Source organism: Danio rerio, chromosome 2 (assembly GCF_049306965.1).
Source record: "Danio rerio strain Tuebingen ecotype United States chromosome 2, GRCz12tu, whole genome shotgun sequence".
Classification (NCBI taxonomy): Eukaryota; Metazoa; Chordata; class Actinopteri; order Cypriniformes; family Danionidae; genus Danio; species Danio rerio.
Window position 1 is genome coordinate 38,962,187 of NC_133177.1, and position 23,400 is coordinate 38,985,586.

At 35.4% G+C, this 23,400-nt stretch overlaps 1 protein-coding gene across 3 annotated transcripts in view; it reads left to right on the plus strand.

Annotated features, from left to right (window-relative positions):
• Positions 1 to 3,038: 3,038 nt before the first annotated feature.
• The window catches only part of lamc2 (laminin, gamma 2), a 32,741-nt gene continuing 12,379 nt past the window's right edge, over positions 3,039 to 23,400 (plus strand). The window contains exons 1-11 of one of the 3 annotated variants that reach the window (XM_073927653.1): positions 3,039 to 3,186; positions 9,663 to 9,839; positions 12,206 to 12,329; positions 12,412 to 12,554; positions 12,645 to 12,776; positions 14,254 to 14,443; positions 15,251 to 15,363; positions 15,928 to 16,143; positions 18,501 to 18,677; positions 21,499 to 21,732; positions 21,825 to 21,961. In XM_073927653.1, the coding sequence (XP_073783754.1) occupies positions 18,539 to 18,677; positions 21,499 to 21,732; positions 21,825 to 21,961 (510 nt within the window). In that variant the 5' untranslated portion in view covers positions 3,039 to 3,186; positions 9,663 to 9,839; positions 12,206 to 12,329; ... (4 more) ...; positions 15,928 to 16,143; positions 18,501 to 18,538. Of the gene's footprint in view, positions 3,187 to 4,200; positions 5,369 to 7,572; positions 7,754 to 9,662; positions 9,840 to 12,205; positions 12,330 to 12,411; positions 12,555 to 12,644; positions 12,777 to 14,253; positions 14,444 to 15,250; positions 15,364 to 15,927; positions 16,144 to 18,500; positions 18,678 to 21,498; positions 21,733 to 21,824; positions 21,962 to 23,400 lie in introns of those variants that run through there. The other 2 variants (XM_073927654.1, XM_003197884.7) reach the window with 2 other exon arrangements.

Consider the following 23,400-nt stretch of genomic DNA (forward strand, 5'->3'; position numbering starts at 1 on the left):
TGAAAAGTGTACATGTGAGCTTTTAAAGAGCTTCACTGCTGTGGCAGTGGGAGCTTGGGGCTACCCCTGTGGGAGTCCGAGCTGCGGAGAATGAGTGCAAGTGAAATTAAAAAATTATGAAGAGAAAGAGAAGGGAAGTTTAATAAAATAAAAAGGAAAGTTTAGTAAAAATGAGTCCTATGCAACTAAGACAGAAAGTAGGAAGAACAGACAGAGTCGTGCTGCTTGGAAACTAGGTTGAAGTCTGCAACCGAGAATCAGCTGGGCTTCTCTGAGGAAATATTGGCTGAGGCAAATTGAGGATTTAGAGGTGTTAGAGGACCAATGACAGAGTTTATATCTGTTGTTGGAAGACTGTTCAGGCAGGGTGTCACTGCTGCAGCATTGGTGCAGGGGAAAAAATAATCTCAGCAGAGCTTCTCTGCAGTTACAGAAGTGCAATAAAATCAGTGGTGCAGAGAATTAAGGCTAAACAGCCGTCTCTGCAGTTGCAGCTCAGGCAAAGCTTAACTGTTGCAGCAGTGGTGCAGAGGGAGAATAAGGCTCGGCAAAGCGTCTCTGCAAGAGCAGAGGTGCAGTGGTACTCAGTATTCGAGTCTCACATGGAAATACTAAGTACTATTAGCAGTGATATTTAGAGATGAAAGTGAAAAAGGGGCTCAGCTAGAGCGTCACTGCAGTTGCAGTGATGTTAATGGGGTGTATAGTTAAGTGGAGCACCTAAACAGTCGATATTAGTAAGTTTTGAGTGCTCCCGCAGGGACGTTAAATACTGCCTTTAGTGATATGTAAAGATGAAGGTGAATAAGGCATATGCTAGAGGGTCACTGCGGTAGCAGTGGTGCTTTGGGTGTGCAACTCTGCGGAGCATTTCTGCGGCTGCAGTGGTGTAGTGGGCCAGTATGGAGGCAACTTGTGCTCCCGCAGAAGCATTTACTGCTGTATTAGTGCGGGGAGTGCAACGATAGTGGTATTTAGAAAATTTGTAAGTGTATGCAAGCTCATTTAGAACGTTCCTGTTGCAGCAACTGAAACTCAAGACAACCCCTGAATTGGTCGGAGCTGTGGTGAATGAAAGTGAATAGAAGTATAGGATAGTTTAAATTTGGAGAGAAAAAGTTAAAGCTAGAAAAACAGGGAAGGGTAGTGAAGGAGCTCCTATGTTAAATAGGAAGGGAAATCGGAAGGAAATGACAGAGTCATACTTCATACCCAATAATGCATGATGGTGGAAGTTGGCTGGAGAGGATCGGCTGGGCTTCCCCGAGGTGGTATTGCTCTTCTGTGGTGTAAAAATGCTAAGAGGTTTAGAACCAGGGCCGGAGTGGGACACCTTTTCAGCTCTGGAGTTTCAAGCCTCAGACCGGCCCACCTCAGTTCACGACTGACTATATTAAAATAAGTAAATAAATATTTCCAAATCAGTTTCTAATGGCACTATCATGTCTTTTTTTTTTTTTTTTTTTTTTTTTTTTTTTTTTTTTTTTTTTTTTTTTTTTTTTTTTTTTTTTTTTTTTTTTTTTTTTTTGAGAAAACAGCTGCTTTAGAACTTCAAATGTTCTACAACCCTAACAGTATTATATGTCTTATCAAAAAATGAAAACACTAAATTACTCTAGCAAGGATCGAACCCAGGTCCGCAGCGTCTTAACCTAACGTGCCAACCACTCGACCACAACAAAAGAGAAAAGTTGTGGTAAAATAATGAATAAAAAGCTGTGGTCAAGTAAATGAATTAAAAAAGTGTCACTGCTGAGAGCAACAGATTCTGGAGCTAGGGACACCGGCCCTCGCGGCCAAAATAAAACAGACCGGCCCACCGGGAATTCTCCCGGTCCTCCCGATTAGCCAATCCGGGCCTGTTTAGAACAGGTGTGTGGGGGAACGGATATCATCCTGCATCCCTTCATCCTGCGAAGATAGATCAGATATGGTTAGGTGTATCGTTGGATTGAAATGTCATACTTAGTTCAGAAGACTTAAATTATAAAGGCTAGTGTGAATATGGCATCGAGGGTGTGGGCTATGTGAGTGGAAAAGTGTCATTTGCAAAGAGTGTAAATGTATTTAGAAATGGATGTGGAGTGTAATAGGTTGGATGAGGGTCAGCTTCTGCAACCAGCTGACATGATCTCTGAAATGAGAAAAAACAAGAGAGAATCAGAAATGACATTACAACATGGTACATGTATGGCAAACACAATGAATTATTTTAGCTGATAACCATGCGGGGCGTCTTAATAAGAGCATGGGCAACTAAGTGTGGAAGTGCCTTTGTTAATGCATGGTACGAAGCCTCATTGTCGCAACGAGCAAAGATAGTAGAGGTAGGCATTTGTCCCTCCTAAGGATGGCATATTAAATGGGAAATCTGCTCGACTAGTGATCCTGATGTACCTCTTGAAGACAGGGTAGGTGGAATTATAGTGGAGTTTAAACCCCTTGGTTTGTATCTAACGCAGAGTCAATTGATGAAACATCAGACATGTCAGAAATGTCCTCCTCTTATTCGTGGAAGTCAAAGCGGGAAGTTTGTTTCTTTGCTGTTTTCACATCTAACCAACTTGCCATTATAAGCTTATGGCTTATAAGTGTATGGACATGAGTCACTGGGGCATATTACGATTGGACTTCTATGCCTAATGCATTGAATGTTTTTCAGTAGCAGAGTAAACTTTTTAGAAGTTAAACTGCTATCAGATGTGGCAGTTTTTTTTTTTTTTTTTTTTTTTTTTTTTTTTTTTTTTTTTTTTTTACATTTTATAATTATTTATTTTCTTTATTATTTATTTATTAATTTATGTATTTATTTATTTATCATCTGCCAACATCAAACCCTGAACTTAAAATTAATGTCACCATTTAGTAGTAATTGTGTAAATGTAATGATAATCATTCATGAGCTTGTCATGAGAGAGGGTGGGACCATCTCAAATTTTTGAGAGTTCATTGGATGGTGGCGCTTCTCCTTTCAGCTATTGGCTCGAAGGAGTGTCAATCAAGGTTGCAGAAAAAGGCTGGCGGCCATTTTGTTTGCCAGAGAACTAGTGTTATGATTGGAGACGCTACTCTATTGAATGCACCACAGCGACTAGTTTGGAGGATTAACATGGATGTTTATCAATGTATGCATAAGTTGTGGACTGATGTTTTAAGGATTGGATTGTCTACAACCTTGATTGAGAGGTGAGTCATTCTATTCACGCTAGAATCATCCTTTAAAGATGGATGTTTAATCTTAGTTGTAGTTTGTGAGGCTTCCCCTTAAAAAGTGTCATGTATGTTACCGCTGGTGCACCCCTAGAAGAGAGTTCAGCTTGAATCGCAGGCATTGAGAGTTTAGGCAAAGTTCATGGATGGTGATCGAGTGTTTACTGTGATCTTGTTGGAGAATTGGGTTGAAGACACAGAGATTGCATTGTGTGAGGCAATTGAAGTAGAAGGTTGAGAAGTTGTAGTTGGATAAGTTGGTGTAGCTGGAGAAGTTGATGTAGCTGGAGAAGTTGTTGGAGAAGTTGATGTAGCTGGAGAAGTTGATGTAGCTGGAGAAGTTGTTGTTGGAGAAGTTGATGTAGCTGGAGAAGTTGTTGTTGTTGGAGAAGTTGATGTAGCTGGAGAAGTTGTTGTTGTTGGAGAAGTTGATGTAGCTGGAGAAGTTGTTGTTGTTGGAGAAGTTGATGTAGCTGGAGAAGTTGTTGTTGTTGGAGAAGTTGATGTAGCTGGAGAAGTTGTTGTTGTTGGAGAAGTTGATGTAGCTGGAGAAGTTGTTGTTGTTGGAGAAGTTGATGTTGCTGGAGAAGTTGTTGTTGTTGGAGAAGTTGATGTAGCTGGAGAAGTTGATGTTGTTGCTGGAGAAGTTGTAGCTGGAGAAGTTGATGTAGCAGCAGTAGCAGTAGCAGTAGCAGTAGCAGTAGCAGTAGCAGTAGCAGTAGCAGTAGCAGTAGCAGTAGCAGTAGCAGTAGCAGTAGCAGTAGCAGTAGCAGTAGCAGTAGCAGTAGCAGTAGCAGCTGATGCAGAGCAGTGTATTCTTCAAATCGAAGATGACTGTAGTGAGAAAACCCTGGCTCTTTATAGTGGTTAGGAATGGCCTGATTGGTGGATCAAGCATGCTAATGCAGGACCAGCCGTGTTCAATCATAATCACGTGCTCCTCTCGAAATTAGTTTATGAATAAACTTCACTTAGTATTTTGAAAATGTCAGAATGCTGAATGTTTTCTATGAGGGTTGGGTATAGAGCGAGAGTTGGGGTATGAGGATATGTAAAGTAGGCTACAGTATAAAAAGCATTATGTCTGTGGAGTGTTCTCACACCAGAAGTGTGTGTGTGTGTGTGTAAGGGTGTGGTAGTGGTGTTGCTGAGAGATAGGCCTAATGTAGACAGGGTGTGCTTCACACACTCTCAGTGGCCGAAGGGTATGAGTTTGAGCGTGTTTACCTGAGAGGTTTTGGGCGGGTCTCGCTGTGTCTGTGTGAGGAACAAGGTGTGGAGGATGAGGCTGTGTGGTGCTGCTGTTTGGGTGTGTTTTTGAGCTCAGGCTCCTCTGACTCAGCCCCGCGTCTCTGCTTTCCTCGAGTTCGTCAAAGGGCGTCGCCTCGTTCCTTGCGCACACCAGAAATATCAGTGCCCCGAGGCGCACATTTTTCACCGGAGCGGCTCTTCCAGTACTGTTCAGTTCGCTCCGGTATGTTGATGACAGCTATGCTTGTGATATCCAAGCAACGGTCAAAGAGCTAAAGGCTTTTTATTTAAAAACTCATTTTCAAGATATGACTAAATGATGTTAGTGCCCTAAAACTATACCAGTACTGATAAGAATAAAATATGACCAGTTGGTAAGTAAACTACAATATATTTTGTTTGTTTTCCGTTTGTTTAAAACCCACCAAAATCCTAATTTTAGAAGCAGGCTCATTGTATATTACAGTAAATATTATTATTTTTAATTTAGTTTTAAAATGCGTTTCACTTGTTTTTGCTTGATCCATCAAAATAATAATTATAGGCTATTTGCCTACGTTTTAATCAATTATGGCCTTTGTTTTGTATGTAATGCTTATGAAAGTCTATGAAAGGGGGGGGGGTCATTTTAGGGCAGGTGTAGGCTACATTTCTTGGCATAACACCGTTTTTTGTGTCCTGTTCACATTCGCAACTGGAGATGTCTCCTAAACCCAACGCAATCTCAAATAGCTTAGTATTGACGCACAATCCAGAATTCCTGATCAACCCTGACTGTCCGCTGGTTTCTATAGCAATCTCGTTGTGATTTGTTTTTATAGCGCTGCAAACTCGTCGCTAGTTTACTTTTTAGGCAAGACACCGGACATGAGATTTGTTAACAACAGACACCATTATAGATTTTAAGGTAAATATACTAACTCTTCATGTCATACGGATTGTATATACAACACGCCAAAGTCTGTTTTGAACACAACTTTAAACATTCCTATAAAGTCACAAGTCTTCTGTTTTTCTAATGAATATTTTTAATTAGTATATATAGCTACATATACAACTTATGTATGTATGTGTGTGTGTGTGTGTGTGTGTGTGTGTGTGTATATATATATATATATATATATATATATATATATATATATATATATATATATATATATATATATATATATATATATATAATAAACTGATGTTTGAGTATCAACAAAAACTCTTCAAATTCTACTATTATATAAAAATAATAATAATATAGGCTATATATATATCGTTTGACCACTTAACTAGTAAATGTCATTAGGTTATATTTCATAAGTATATAACTATAAGTTCTTCAGTTCACGTCTACTTTAAGCTCTCAAACACTTTAAATCAGAATTGTTTCACTTTTTTGTCACATAATGATGTGGGATTTCAAATTATGAGCTGTACTGTTTGCTTACAGCCAGAAAGGAGGATCCGTGTGATGTTTTGTTTATCAAAATGGTACTTACTTTTGCCTTTTCTAGATGCTGCAACCTGTATACAAATACTCTATGTAAACAAAGCATAAGCTTTTGTGAAAGTTTGTGCCCTCACATAAGTCATTATATGGCAGAGCAAGCTTGCATTCCACACTGTCATGAAGCTTAATATATACTTGCAAGTATTCATTTCATTTAGTCTGTATATGCAAGTATGGCTGCAGCTTAGAGTATACTGGATGTGAAAAGACTTGGTAGCCAATCCATTGACTAGCATTTTGTGAATCACCAACCTTCAACTAAAAAAAATGCTAGTCGTCCTACTTAAGAAATCACTTACATCTTGGATGGCCTGAGGATAAATTAATAGCAAGTTTTCATCTTGGAGTGAACCATCCCTTCAAGTCTTTCTGAACCCAAACCAATACCACAGTGAATCACTGTCAACTCATATTAGACTAGACATGAACTGTTTTGTTTGCCACAGAATGAAGGTGAATAACAATTAGGATATACCTCATAAATGAGGTACTTTCCAGATATTTAATGTTTAGGGTTTGTTCTTCAGGGTCTCCTGCACAATAAAGGGTTTTCAGGGCAGTTCAGTTGCTTCATGTGCCCAAACATGAAATGCAATTTTATTTTAGATCATTTATTCTGGTTAAGGTGCCCATAGATGATTGTGTGGTAAAGAAGAAAACTGCAGTCTAAGACTGTTCACGATTGCTACATTTCTATGGCTTCAGTGTGGTGGTTTGGTCTTGAGTTTAGGTGTGGTTCTGCCATTATTTTCTTGCCATAGTGAGAGATCTATCTCCATCTGTCTATATCTATCTGTCTTTCAAAAGAATGTCTCATAAACTTGTTGACAAATATATATTAGTATAATATACTTATATTAAAATACTAAAAAACTTTTATTACTTTTTAGAAAGAAGTTAAATTAGTAACTATTGTTTTAAATACATATTTTGACATAATTGTGAATGAACATTTGAATGTGAAAATGAATATTTTGCAACATAAAAGCATTAATTTATTTAGGTACTTTGATCCTGAAAAATTTAAAACTATATTGCAAAAATACTATTTTATTAAACACATGAAAAGTATTAATAATATTTCATTATATTTTGGTTTGCATGATATTGAGGGCCTATTCAATAAAACCTGGTAGAGTAAGAAAATATTTATATAAGTTGATCCAAGTATTCTATATGAATCTTTGGAAGTCGTGTACTCGCATTATAATGAGGGAAATTGTTTAACTTGTAATAAACATGTTATATTCTTTATTTTAATGATATGTATACACCTGAATTTAAAGAATATATTTATAAGTGTGACAATCTGCTGCTTTGTTGAATGTTTTATGTTTTGCTATTTTTGGCATCTATTCATTAAAGCACTGCCTCAAGCATTCATTTTTAATATCACATTGATGAACAATGGATTATGTTCTCGTGCTGTGTTCTAGTATAGACATTTACTCAAATACGTCTTTATCTGAGGAATGGCATGATACATTTCCTATCAGGCACATGCAGTATGAATCACTCATGAGTAAATGAACAGTTTGAGAGACAGAGCTTGACGTGCCCGCGCTTGTCAACTGGGAAGTTTTTAAATGCGCGCGCAGGGATCAGCCGGCACAAGCGTCAGGTGTCCGTTCAGCGCACCAAACGGACCATCGATAACCTTCTCATCGAACAGACACCATAAAAGAGAGAACTTGTCATTAAATTTAGTTTCTTGGATGTGGAAAATGAAGAGCAGTTGGATCATTCTTTGCGCGTTTTGCATCTGGACTCCAGTTCACGGAACAGTTCGATGTAAGTAAAGTTTTCCTCGTATTAATAATTTTTTTCGTTATCAAAAGTTCTATAGCTTGTAGTTACCAACAGAAAGATGTTAATTTGCTTAAGTTTCGCTTCATTTGCAAACCGAAGGTTTTGTGCAACAGCAGCCTTTACATATAGCAAAATATTAGGTTAATTAATATTCCAAGAGAAGTGTTTTAACGAAATGAAAAGTCTTTGTTTTTTAATTAAAAGTTTGAGACTGTAAAACTGCTAAATAGCTTTAACCGAAGTTTGGGTAAAATAGGGACAAACCCAACCGTTGTAATTAAGAATTTAACCTAACCGATAGATTTGTCAATATTTAACCGACATTTGAGTTTTTATTTAAACAGTATATTTAATATTTTTTCGGTTTTATTTATATTTAACATGTAGCCTAAAGTAAAACTGACTGGCTATGTAGTATTTCAAAATCATCCCAGTGACCGGTGTCCCACGTGTATTTATGTAGATTGATTACAGTGTAGGCTACAGTGTATTGCTGTGCAACAAAAATACTGTTAAAGGCATTACCTCATACTGTACATCATAAAACCATCAGATCATAATAATAGCTATAACTATACTCTTCATAATAATAGTGATCCAGCCAAAATCTGCTAACCTGTTTATCTGTATGATAAATAAATGTATTACTGCAAAAATACAGCATTTATTAAGCAATACTGTTCTTCTTTAAAACCTTTTTAATAACTTAAATCATAGTGTAAAAATATGAAAACATACATGTTTGTTTTATACTGACCTTTTTGTTATTAAATTGGATAAAATAGCTAAAGATGAGACTACAGCTAATGACTTTGTGGTTTGATTTGTTGTTATAACAAATTTATGAATTTTATAACCTTTTAAACTAACAAATATAGAATGATTATGGCATAGATTATAGCATGTCAACTGCAAATCATTTAAAAATATAATTTGATGCTGTAATGTGATATAACAAAAGCCAAGGTTATACTATTGCAAATGTACATTCACTTAATATTAAAAATAATATTGAATTGAACAATATTTTAAAACAGAAAAATACATCACAGTCAGTAAAAAAGGGTCTATTTTCTAGGCAATAGCAACAGTATTCAAGCAAACTGTCCTTTAAGGATCTCATCTGTTGTGTAATCTTTGTGGTTTTGCTTTTCACTGAGAGCCTGCGTCTGTTTCTCTTACCTGTGTAGGACCCTGATGTTGCCAGTTGCGACTTTAGCAGGATAGGAATGCCTGTACTGAGTAGATGAGGTTCATGCTTGATATGACCTCATAATACCTTAGTGATAAATTACCTACAAGAGTGAGCTTGTCCCAGCCACAAAGACAGTCAATTATCTAACATCCATTATCGACGGTGTTTTCAACATTACTGTAGGCCTGACCGAGCATTGGCTAGGCTGTTTTATTGCACATAATCACACATGATCTAATGTGCTTACACAGCTGAAGGCTTTTCTCTTTCCCTTTTAAAAGTCGTCCACTCTGGATGTCCGGCATGTCTTTGTTGATCCCCAGAATAATTTGTGGTTTTGTCTTTGTTTGTGCCGGTAGCTTATGGTTTGTGGCTTTGAGTAATTGTCTATATAGAGAGTGAGTGAATATACCTTAAGGTGTGGTGTAATTTACTCTGGCGGCAGGTGTTTGTTTTTATAGCCATAAGACTGTCTTCGTGCTACTTTCCCATACTCGGAGCAATACCACTAAAAACTTGACTGGCGCCAGTTGTGTTTGACAGTGTGATAATTAATTTTTTTGCAGACTGTAAAAAGTCGACTCGCTCAGCAGATTCTTAAACCACAGGAGGCTGGGGAAGTCTTTATAGGGGGTCTTTTTTAAACATGGGAAGTTGTTGACACCAGGTAACTAATCTTGGCATGTTCTCTTGCAGCCTCCTCTGCCTGTTCATGCCATGGGAAGGCACGGTTCTGCAGAGCAGATCAGCTGGGATTGTACTGTTTAAACTGCCAGGGAAACACCCAAGGGAGGCATTGCGAAAGCTGTAAGGAAGGATACTACCACCAGAGGGCAGGAGACAATTGTGTGCCCTGCAACTGCAACCCTGCAGGTGAGTTGCTGCTTTAATTATATTGTATTAAATTGTATTCCATGTCTTCAGATTATACTGAGAGCTGCATGGCCTGGTCAAACATTATATTGCAATTGCATCAAAAAATGTTAAAGAAGGGCTAAGTTGTAGGGCTGCACAATATATTATTTCAGCATCCATGTTGCAATGTGATCATACCCAGTAGTCACATCGCAGGATATACAATATTGAGTCTATAATATAATATATATTATTTGCATGAGATTTTGATGCCTGTGAAGATGCCAATAAGAAATTGTATTGTTTGTAACAATTGTATTGTTTATAACTATTATTCATTCATTCAATTTCCATCGGCTTAGTCTCTTTATTTACCCAGGGTCGACACCGCGGAAAGAACTTATCCAGCATATATTTTTTTTCCAGCTGCAACAGTACTGGGAAACACCCATACACCCTTGCCTTTACACTTATACACTAGGGCCAATTTAGCTTATTTACTTCACCTATAGTGCATGTCTTTGGACTGTGGGGGAAACCCAACATGAGGAGAACATGCAAACTCCACACAGAAACTCCAACTGGCCCAACTGAGACTTGAACCAGTGACTTATTTGCTGTGAGGTGACCGTTCCACCTTTATAACAATTAATTTTATTGACTTATTTTTACAAAAAAAACTACATTGTGTGATTTTACATTTGAATATTCAATTACTCTAAGAAAACAATAAAAAACTGATTATTTTTTATTGTATTTATCTATGCTTGTAGACTGTTCATTGTATTTTATGCAGATGCTGGTTGTTGTACTTGTGCTGTGTCAACAATTCTGCGACAGCTCTTACAAATGACCAGTTTTTGTTCAGTGTCTGTGACTTTGAAACCAAAATTTTCCAATATTACCAACATGCTGTTTTTCATTGATTTGAATTTGTCTATTCAATGCTTCTGAAGCATCAGACCCCATCATGGCAAGTGTCCGCGCTTTCCTGTTTGTTTTATTTTGGGCTTTTCGCATAGTTCGGTTGAGCAATTCTGATTGGGCAGAACGGATGTGCTCACTCAATTGGCTGGTAAGACTATCACACACTGACTGCAGTCACGCATTTGCTCTGAGAGGGGGAAATTATTTAATACATATATATTTCATATCACAGCCTCTTTCGATTAGCTAATCGCAATGTTTCCACTCGTGATTCGATTTCGATTATTCACACAGCCTAATCAAAATCAATCTAAATTGTTAAATTCTTTCCAAATAGAGATATTCAAGTCCTCAGGTGAAATCGTGTTTATATCGCAACATATATCGTAGATTCAGAGTAATAAATATATCACTATGTTATATTTTTCCAATATCAAGCAGCCCTAGTAACATGTGGAAAATTGCAGTAATTATTTTTTAATAAAATTTTAGAATCTGGTTTCTAAAATGATTTGCAACATTTAAAGAGATAGCTCACCCAAAAGTTAACATTTACTATTTACTCGCCCTCAGTTGGTTTGAAAACTACATATTTTTCTTTCTTCTATTGTACACAAAAGATGATATTTTGATTAAAGCTGAAAACCTGTAACAATGAATTTCATAGTAGGAAAAGCAACACAATGGAAGTTGATGGTTACAGGTTTCCAGCTTTCTTCAAAATATCTTCTGTGTTGAACAAAAGAAAGAAACTCAGAAAGGTTTGAAAAAGTGAAGGTGAGTAAATGACATAATTGTTTAATTTTTGTGTGAACTATCCCTTTAGAAAAGCTATTTATTTAAATGCAAAATATCAAACTAAATGGTATCCGCAAACAAATTATGGTTAATAGACTTCTTTGAGACACATTGATCAATTATTTTAAACCAGTAAATTCCCATTGGTATAGTTTCTGCATGTAGAAAATCAGTTCTAAAAAAAGAAAAGGGAATTCCTTTCAAATAAATGTTATTACATTTGATATTATGCAGGCCTAATGCATAAAATGGGCCTAACCTGGCCAAAGTCATGCATCGTAATATTTTTTTATTGGACTACCTTTAGCTTTGAACTTAACCAAACTACCATGATCCAGTTACTATGACCATTTATGTGAAGCTGCTTTGACACAGTCTACATTGTAAAAGCGCTATACAAATAAAGCTGAATTGAATTGAATTAAATTACTGTGTGTGCATTAATCAAGGCATACTTTCAACAACCTCATGAATCATTGCAAAGTTGATTCCTATCTGGAGTTTCAATTATTTTTGGATGAGATCTTGTATTGCTAATGGGAGCATATCAGATACTTAGCGGAATCACCCAAATGTTTTAACCACTTTGTCGACCTAACAATCAAAAGAAGCTAAATTTGAGTTAATCTGTGCACTATGCATATAATTGTTCTGTCCAGGTTCTCAAGGACCTGTCTGCAGCAGTAATGGACAATGCACATGTAAACAGGGAATTCATGGAGACAAGTGTGACCGCTGTCATGATGGTTCTCCAGTCACTGCCAACGGATGTGAGCCTTTAAGGTGAGAATGCTGATCTCTTATCTCTGTATCTAATTATTAACATACAGGTTTGTTTAGTGCTATTAATCTTCTTCTCATGCAGGCTAAGGTGTTGGTCGCGTAACAATGGCCGTCTCACATATAATACAGAGGAGTGTCTTCCTTGCTTTTGCAATGGCCACTCAAATGTGTGCAGCTCAGCTGAAGGGTATTCCGTTTACAACATCACTTCACCTTTTGAAAATGGTGAGCTTAAGGTGTAAACTCTGGTTTAAGTCAATCGGTTTTAATTTGGCACTTTGCTAATTTAATGTAATCCTTTGCTTCATTTCGAAGGACCTGAAGGGTGGCGAGCAGCAACTGCTCAAGGTGTGAACCCTTCACAAGTGCAGTTCAGGTGGTCTCCTACTCACAAAGACCTTGAGGTCATCTCAAAGGAGATCCTTCCTGTTTATCTGTTTGCTCCAGGTATGTGGATTCATTTATTGGGAGTATCAGTAATATATTTCCAATAGGGTTGTGCGATGTCGACCAATTTGGCATCGTACGGTGTCTAATGTAAAGCACGGCGGTGGACGATGGCATCATCGTCATAGATGGCAGTGAACTAATTATTTATGAAACAAAAATCATAAATAAATAAATAAATAAAGATAGGTTACACACAAATTACTACCTGTCAGTCACTTTTTGCATGACTAGTCAGAGTGATCTGTTTCATTATAATGGCGCCAACAAACTTGGTTGGTAAAAAAGGTGCACAACCAACAGTATCTGAGAAAGCGAAAGATTGCAGTGTACTGACGCTGTAACACGTTACCCGATTGATTTTACAATCGCTATCTAGAGTTGTTAGATAGAGACATAATGAATAAAATATCACGTTTAACAACTATAGTGAGACGTGATCCCGCTGTACATCCTTTGATAAACTAAATATATGGGCGATTTCACAATTAAGGGTACATTTTGCATCTCGTAGATAAATTTTATTTTATTTTTCAGAAACAAACCTTTATTGAAATGTTATCATTTTTAATAATAAAACAAATTATATAAAGGAATCTATAAAATAATGGTTGTATAAGTATTTTGTCTCGACAATATTAACTATAATTATTTTTGACTGTTTCTGCCTCCTGAATCATACATTCAGCTTCAATTATCATCATATAATTAAGTCTAATTTCCATATTATTTGTGTGTGTTACATATTATATGCATTTTCATTAAACATCTGTTTTCTGTATTATGTGTAATTTTAGAAATATAGTAATACATTTTGTGTCTGTCGTTACATTCTGGTCAACTCTCTTACATTGGCGGTGGTAGTTGGATTGAATCACACAAGTGGAAAGTAGTCTTTAATAAAAGAGTAATGCAAAATCGCATATGAGCTTTAGAAGGTAAAAGCAAAAGTTAAGTTTTGGACATTTTAGGAGATTTAGAAACCCAGGCCGGGCGACCACTTTAAAGCCCAAAAAGGTGCATCTCTGTAGGTCTGCAAAGTGGTCAGCATCTGTGGGAGTGCTGACAGATCTCGCACACACAGAATGAAACTGGTAAATAAGAGAAGATTTTCCACTACTTAATCGATCGCGGATATTTGTTTATATTGGGCGGATACAAAAAAAGTGTAAAAGGATGTTAATAATATTTTTAAAAATATGTCACTAATTATACCTGGGCAGCCATTATTGTACCTGGGCCCCAGTAAAGTTTATGTGTGGGACGCACTGGTCTGTAAAGCACTGAAAGAAAAAGCATGTGACTTGCTTCAAGTAATTTCACTTTCTCTGAGGGGAAAACAGGAAGGCATTGAGGCATGTCACTATTCTTCTCTCATTAATTTAAACAAAATATATCTGGAGACACTAATAGTGGATGTGTCAACACTGTTATTGTGATATTTCAGTAAATTGTTTGTGCTTCATCTGTTTTACAGCGACCTACTTAGGGAATCGGGCCTTGAGCTACGGTCAGACGCTCACCTTCTCTCTGCGTCTGGACAGAGGTGTCCGTCGTCCCTCCACATCTGACGTTGTTCTAGAAGGAGCAGGTCTTAAAGTATCTGCCTCTTTAGGGGACTTGAGAACCGTGGTGCCCTGTGGCAAGAAAATCACCTACACATTCAGGTAACATTATCATTAGGAATAACTAGAGCAGTGTGTATTTTGAAAATGCGAGGGGTGCTTATCCTGCCTTTATATCTAGTTTTGCATGATATATGGGAAGCATGTAATTGCTGGACTGTTTTAAGGATACTTCGATGGTTGACATCAAGAGAAAAAAATGTATTTTCACATGATTGGTCAGGAATTTGGTGCTAAAGAAACATTTATTATTATCATCATTGTTGAAATCAGTTGTGCTGCTTAATATATATTATGAGACTCCTATGTAATTATGTAGTTAATGACAGTTAAAGTAGTTATTGACATTTATAGTGGGAGTCAATAGGATCACTTACTAAAGGGGTTTAAATGGTTTGGGGGCATGACTTAAGAGTTTCATCATCATACTGAGAAGCTGATTGGTTGCCTGAGTCAAATGAGCCCACCCCATGTCTCTTTGACACTTCTATGAAATGTAATTGATATGTAACTTGTATAATGGAAGTTAATGGGATCAATGTATTTCAATGTATTGGAACGTTCCACATCTTGGAACATTTTTTCTACTTTGTTATAATTTCACAATTACTATTATAGACAAAATTATAAAAACTAAAATTATTTAAATACAATTATATTTCAATTTGGTTTTCTTCTTTATTTTCTTTATTTTGACAAAAGAGTGATTTAGTTGTTCTTATCCAAATTGTACAAATATCAATTTATCATTATCAACCAGAACTTTTACAAATAAATACAAATTTTGAAAATTGTATTCATTATTAAATTAATATGAATTATTCTAATGTATGTTACTCTACATAATAGACTGGACGAACAGCCGGGCAGCAAATGGAAACCACAGCTTTCGTCTGCAGAATTTCAAACCCTCTTGAGCAATCTAACAGCCATTAAGATTAGAGGGACGTTTGGTGAGAATGGTGAGTATTTAATCTTTGTACCCTGTAATGTATCAATGAACTGCATGCATTGTTGAAAACAAGTGCATAAGCAGGGATTCACATATGTTTTTCAATCTGGTTCTCATAAAAGCACTTGGAGGTTAGGTTTGCATGTAGTGCATTTAATATTACTACAAAATTATTAATGATAGTAGTAATAGTATTATTGAAAATACTGTTATATGCTAAAAATGAAAAGCAAGCATTAAGTATGACATTTATTTATTCAATAGAACTCAAAAATGGAGTACTAATATTTAAATGTAATTTTCTTTCAGTTTTATATTAATTGTCGTCATTTTCTAACCTAAAATCAGCAGGCTTTTATTTTGTAGGGTCGATTGCAATTAAGTAGATGCTTTGGTGGTTTTAAGGTAAAGTATGTTAGTAAATGAAGTGTTACAGTTTCACATTTGCTCTAAAACAGCCAGCCCATGGCCTAGATTTGCTTTCAGTTTGGATCAAATTGAATTGCATTACAGGTTTTCAATCTAAAATGAGATTGTGCATTAACAGCTCTGTGTGTGTCTGCTTTCCTAACAGGACGTGGTTATCTGGATGATGTCTCTCTGGTGTCTGCTAAGCTGGGCCCTGGCACTCCTGCGCTCTGGGTAGAGAAGTGCAGATGTCCTGCTGAATATGATGGACATTTTTGTGAACACTGTGCCACCGGATTTAGGAGACTTATTCCTGGTCAAGGCCCCAGAAGCCCCTGTGTACCCTGCTCCTGTCAGGGTGGAGCATGTGATCCAGAAACAGGTTTGTCATTTCACTATTTAAAGCAATAGTTCACCCAAAAATTAACATTTACTCACACTTTGGTGGTTCCAAACCTTTATGAATTTCTTAATTCACACACAAAAAGATATAACAAGACATGCAAAGATATTCTAAAGAATGTTTGGAAAAAATTAGCCATTGACGTCCATAGTACACTGTAAAAGATATCACCATATTTACAAGTGTTTTCCGTTTATTTACATTTGTGAATTGCGTTATTGAAATTTAGAAAATTTAACTCTACAGTTTGACAAAGGGACTTTTATTGACATTTTAGATAAATGATTTAGATAAATTTTAGACATTTTAAATAATAGAATGTATAAGAAATAAAATATAGAGCAGTCTGTAAAATAACAGAAAGCGTACTGGCAGTTTATGAAGGTTTTTAAAGTGTTATATACAACACCAACCCAGACAAATTTATCACTTTAAACTATTGAAAAAATAAAAGTCTCTTTTTAAAAACTTTTCAAGATTAATAAATGTTGGAAGAATATACTCAAATTAAAAGGAATAAATAAATAAATGAGGAAAAATAAAAACATGAATGATTTTTTTTTTAAATAAAAAAATAATTTATGGATTGTTTTACAGTGTAGAATTAAAGAATTCTGTTAGGGTCAATAGCAATGTTTTTTTTCAGCATCTTTCAGTATTTCTTCCTTTGGGTTCAACAGATGAACGAAACTCAAATATGTTTGAAAAAAAGTGGATGATGATTAAATGACAAAATGTTTGCATTTTTGTTTTTTTGTTTTTAAAGATTTTTACCACCTCACCATGGTCATTGTTTGCCCAATTTACCCATGATATGTTTGTTTATGGCTAAACATGTATTATGTCAAGGTAATGTGCCACTATCTTAATAAAATAATGTCAAGAGTCATAAAATAATTATATTTAGCCATCATCTAATGCTAAAACAATTCTAAAATGGCATAATATATATAAATAATCAGCCTATCTATAACTGTCTCAGTGGGCAAAGGCCTTGCTTAGCAACATAGGTTGCTAAAACCTTTTTTTTTTTTTTTTTTTTTAGGTTGCTAAAACATAAGCGGCATGAAATTGACAACACAGTAAATAAAGCTGTGGCAAAAAATCGTTGGAGAAATCAATTCTGCATTGATGCATTCTTGTGCATTCGGCTGAGTCATGCAAGTTGGCTTTTGTGCAATAGGAGATCTTGGAAAATGCTAACATTATCCTGATAGCACTGAAAGCCTATGTCAAACACTGCAAATCGACATCAAAAGCCATGCCTCCTAAACACATGAATGCTAACTAGACAACATCACTACAGTACATAATGTAACATTCAATGATGTTAAAACTTTACAGTAGATAGTAATTACTCTACCAAAAAAGAAGGCAGATTGTTGATGTTTTCCTGCCATTCTTTTTTGAGCCATGTCCATAAATGTGCTGATGATGTAATCATTTCTGAATGAACCAAGTAGGACGTGTTCATGGATTAACATCTATTTTGATCCTGGAACAACATTCCTGTCAGCCAATCAAAATTAAGGCATATGTTTACCGTTTATGTTAAGTTTAGGCTTAGGGTTAGGTTTTTGCACTTCTACATGATTGTTATCCAATAATTAAACTCTCAGATTTTGGCTATAATTTACAGTTATGGTTGGCTTTAGGGGTAGGCAATAGGAATTTTCAAACAAAATTGATGTTCCAGAATTGCATCGTACTTGGCAAAATTATGACGTGCCAGGTAGGACAGTCTATCATAATGTTCAGGCCAAAATTTTTGATTGGACTCTTTGGTTGGATTGATTTTTCTTGTTCTTGCGCTATACACAGGATATTAAAATACATATAAATACATTTGGGCCACATTTGGACCAGCATAACAAAAATAATTATTAATGATTAATGTAGGTTCAAGTGATATTTGGTAATTGAATAGATTGTAAGCCGAGAAATGGGTGTTTGTAAAGCATACAGCGCCATCTGCTTTTAAAAGCTAAGCTCAGAATCGATTCAAGAGAGAATAGCAATACATTTTAAAAATGATTTTTTTGCCACAACTCTAACAATAATTAATTAAAGCCATTATATAGGTAAATTTGGCTTTCTGGCACATATAGGTGTAAACACCCAGTTTTAAATGAGCTTTTATATTAATCAATTTTAACAACATGGGTCGTAAATAAAACAATTTTAGTAAAAATCTATGACTGAGACTTACTGAGAACCTTTATGTACATTTAAAAATCAACCATGGGTCATGTGTAACGTGTTAACGTGTATTTTGTTTTAGTTATGAAGAAAAGTTTATGTCTGAGCTGAGGAATGTGGATTTATTGTGTTTGCAGGAGGCTGTTACTCAGCTGATGAGATCCCGAATCTGCAGATGTGCCCTAGGGGTTATTACGTGAACCGCCAACTGTCCAACTCCTGCCAGAAGTGTCCCTGTCGCGAGGGTGATTCTTGCTATGTGATTGGAGGAACACAGGAGGTGACGTGCACCCGCTGTCCTCGTGGGACTACAGGTGAAAAACTTGTGCAAAACCAGATTTTCTTAAAGGAATAGTAATTATAATAATTATAATAATTCGTTACATTTATATAGCGCTTTTCTGGGCACTCAAAGCGCTTTACACAATGGGGGGGGAATCTCCTCATCCACCACCAGTGTGCAGCATCCACCTGGATGACGCGACGGCAGCCATTTTGCGCCAGACCGCACACCACACACCAGCTGATTGGTGGAGAGGAGACAGAGTGATGATATGCCAATCATGATATGGGGAGGGTTAGGAGGCTATGATGGACAGAGGCCAGTGGGCAGATTTGGCCAGGATGCCGGGGTTAAACCCCTACTCTTTTTCGAAGGACATCCTGGGATTTTTAACGACCACAGAGAGTCGGGACCTCGGTTTAACGTCTCATCCGAAAGACGGAAATACATACATACATACTAAAATTAACTTACATTAACTTACATACTAAAGCGTATTTGATCTGAACTTATTTTCTCCTATTATTCTATCTTTTGTTATAACTATATAATATATTTTTCTAGAATGATTTGATGAATATGGTTGAATTTCCATTGTTATTGCTATGGCTACTAACACTGAAAACAATTAAAAGAACAATATTAATTGTTGATTTGCAAATACCTCGATATTGCAAAAACCTTGATCTCGTCTCAAATGCAGGGGCGATAGAGCCTTTGCAGTTGCGGGTCCAAAACTATGAAATAAGTTACCATCAAAAATCAGAATATTCAATCTATTTTTAAATCAATGGTCAAGAATCATCTTTTTTCGAGTGCATTTATGGCGGTTCTATAGTAAATTGCTTTTTTTTTGGAAACTTTTACTGTTGTTGCTATTGTTTTATATTGTTGTTTTTGTTGTTGTGAATTGCTGTTTTTTACCTGCTACTGCTATTGTACAGCACCTTGGTCAACCAAAGGTTGTAATTAAGTGTGCTCTAGAAATAAACTTTTATTTGATTTGATTTGATTTGGTTGATTTTAAGTAAAATAAAATGTTTAAAAATGTTTAAATAAATTACAATAATAACTTATTTATATATTTTTCATTTGTTTCAATAAAAACAAAAGTAATTCTAAGAAATTTATAAATAATAATAAAATCAGTACCTGAAATAAAATGAATGAAAATCAACACTAAAACATTTATCTACATATGTAAAAGGACCATCTGTTGCTTTGTGTTGGAGGAAATGTGGTAAAATTGGAGATCATACCCACATTTTTTGGGACTGTCAAGGTTCAAGAATGTTGGAAAAATGGTAAAAAAGAAATAGATAAGATATTAGATAAAGAAATATTCTTTGATCCAGTTGTCTGCTTACTGGGAGCACTGTCCAAAGAAATGTTTAATGAAGAAACAAGTTTTGTCCTAAGGATATTATTACTGGTTGCAAAAAAAAAAAAAAAAAAAAAATGATAACAGTACATTGGATGGAAGAAGGTTATCCATAAGTAGCTCAGTGGATTCAGAGACTTAAACAGGTCTATGTAATGGAAAATGACTGCTTGTCTACAAGTGAAGACTGGTATTTTTCTGAAGAGATGGAAAAGTATTATGACATATTTATATAAGTATATTTAAAAGTTACTTAACCTGTCACCAATGTAATTTGCGTTAACTACAATGTAACACAATGTAACTTGATGTACAAATGTATCCCCTAAAAAGTAATTATAAAGGCAATACCTTTTAATTTATTTATTTATTTATGTATTTATTTATTTATTTATTAATTTTTTAATGTAATAAAAATAATATGTGTTCCCTCCTCTGTAAGGGGTTAAATTGTTGGAGAAGGTGTTATTCTGAAAACAATATATTGAAAAATCCTAAAACATTTTTAAAAAATACTAAAACATTTTAAAAATGAAAAAAAAAAAAAATTAAAAGTTAATTTTGTAAATTTTAATTAGGATATTTTCTAGATTAGTATATATTAAATTGTGATATATTTACTCATATTGTGTTTATCAGGTAATTTAAGAAACTGGCACAATCAAGCTGTAGAATGTCAAAAGGCACTATAAAACATATAATTAATAAAATAATTCATAATACAAATTTTTCAGAGAAACTCAGAAATAAACTTAGGGTGCTTTCACCCCTACACTTTTGTTTTGGAACGTATTTCGTTTGCCTAGTTAGCGCGGTTCATTTGGCATATGTGAACAGGGCAATCGCGCTCTGTTCCGCGCCAAAGTAATCGCTCCGAGATCGCTTGAAAAAGGTGGTCTCGGCTCGATTGAAACGAAACCTGGAGCGGTTCGATTGCAATGAGAAAGCGATCCGATCCGAACGCGGTTATATCACAGTGTTTTATGGATATGTAATAGGCTTACGGCTATATGAAGAGAGAATTATGAGTAGGGTGGAAAGTTTCGCGAGTCTCCGGATGCCCACAAACAAGTGATGATCTCCCGGTAATCTCGCGTCTCCCTCCTGGTCCTCAAATAGGCATCGTCGCGCACCCTTCTCACCCCTCTGCACCGCATCTCTTCTCAGACACGTCGCGCGCGCGCACCCTGTCAATCACCACCAAACCACCACCTCTCCTGACAGCTTAGCGGGACGCTGCAAAATAAACCCTGACACTCTGACCAATGTAAGGAGAGTTTACTCGCACGTGACTTCTTTTAGCTCTTTTGGTCCGATTAGAAACTTTGCAATGTGAAAGCAAACCGCTCCAAGAGCAAAGAGCAACAATGTAACAATTGTAATCTCTGTTTCGGAACAACTGAATCGATTCACAGGTGTGAAAGCACCCTTAAGAATCTGCCCTTTTTTACTAATCTTGCATTTTCCTCAGGTTCCCGTTGTGAAATCTGTGATGATGGTTTTTATGGAGACCCTCTGGGAGAATACGGCCCTCGCAAACAGTGCCAGCCCTGCCAGTGTTATGGCCACGTGGACCAGAACGCTGTGGGCAACTGTGACCGGCGAACAGGGCAGTGCCGGAAGTGCCTGAACCACAGCACTGGCCCCAACTGTGAATACTGTGAAGCTGGATACCACCACAACTACCCCACAGAGCCATGCCAGGGTACAGATGATCACAAACCAAAATATAATACTCCAGACAGAATCAAAAAGCACTAAAGTCATCCGAGTGTTGCTTTTCTTTTCTCCTTGTAGCTTGTAACTGCAACCGACAGGGTTCTGTGTCCAATTCATGCAGTGATAAAGGCCAGTGCGAGTGTAAGGAAGGATATGATGGACTTAGGTGTGAAGAATCAACATGTCCATCCTGCTTTAATCCAGTTAAGAGCAAGGTAAGACATCAAGACAATAATCATTTTTTTTCAAAATGGGAATTATTGTGAGATATAATTAATTAGCATTTTAGTATCACATTTTCTAGTTTAGTATATTTTTTTAAATGCTTTTTTTTTATATGGTGGTCTCATGCTAAATATCTTGTTATTTTTACTGTTAAAAACTGTTGTTTTGCTTTAACGTTTTTGTGAAAATGAAACCCAATTTTTTAAAATTAAATTTCAAAAGAGCAGAATTTATTTGAAACCTAAACTTTTTCTAATGATATAAATGACTGCTGTCACATTTGATCAGATAAATGTTGATAAATGTTTTCTGCTAAATAATACCTTTTTTTATTATAGCTTTATATAATTATTTGTCTATGGGTCAAGAACGTGATGTCTGATTTTGGTGTTACTCATTTAAATTATGTATTTAAATTTAAATTTAAAACATATAACATAACATATAACATATAAACAAAACATACTGATTTGAAACAAAATGATTAAACAAAATTATTCATATTAATAATATAAATTATCATTTGGATTATTATTATTATTATTATTATTATTATTATTATTATTATTATTATTATTATATACATTATTATCTTCTGTGATGTAAAAAATATTTTGAGATTTCCCAAGTGATGATTAACACAGCAAAATTATTCCTAAATATAAGTATTTCCTATTAAAGTAAATTTTTTTCTTTTGGAGAAAGTTTGCTAACATTTAACACTTAAAAATTAATAATAAAATGCTGATAAAAATGCTAAGTAAATAAATGCAATAATAAAAGGCAACTGTTTTCAATTTGCTACAGAACAAACCAATGTTGACCAATGACTTTCTAATATACATACAGTTAAAGTCAGAATTATTAGCCCCCCTTTAATTTATTTTTTAAATATTTCCCAAACAATGTTGGGAAATGATGTTTGTCATTTTGTGATGACAATAAATGTGATGTCATTTTGTGATGACAATGTTTGTCACCCATGATGACAATAAATAATATTTTACTAGATATTTTTCAAGACACTTCTATACAGCTTAAAGTGACATTTAAAGGCTTAACTAGGTTATTAAGGTTAATTAGGCAGGTTAGTGTAATTAGGCAATTTGTATTGTATAACAATGGTTTGTTCTGTAGACAATCGAAAAAAAAAATAGCTTAAAGGGGCTAATAATTTTGTCCCTAATGGTTTTTAAAAAATTTAAAACTGCTTTTATCCTAGCCAAAATAAAACAAATAAAGCTTTCTCCAGAAGAAAAAATATTATCAGACATATTATGAATTTTTTTTTTTTTTTGCTCTCTTTGTCATCATTTAGGAAAAATTAAAAAAATAATAAAAAATTCAAAGGGGGGCTGATAGTTCTGACTTCAGCTGTATACACTTTCTTGACATTGTTTTTTGGTTTAGATACTAATGTTACACTGAA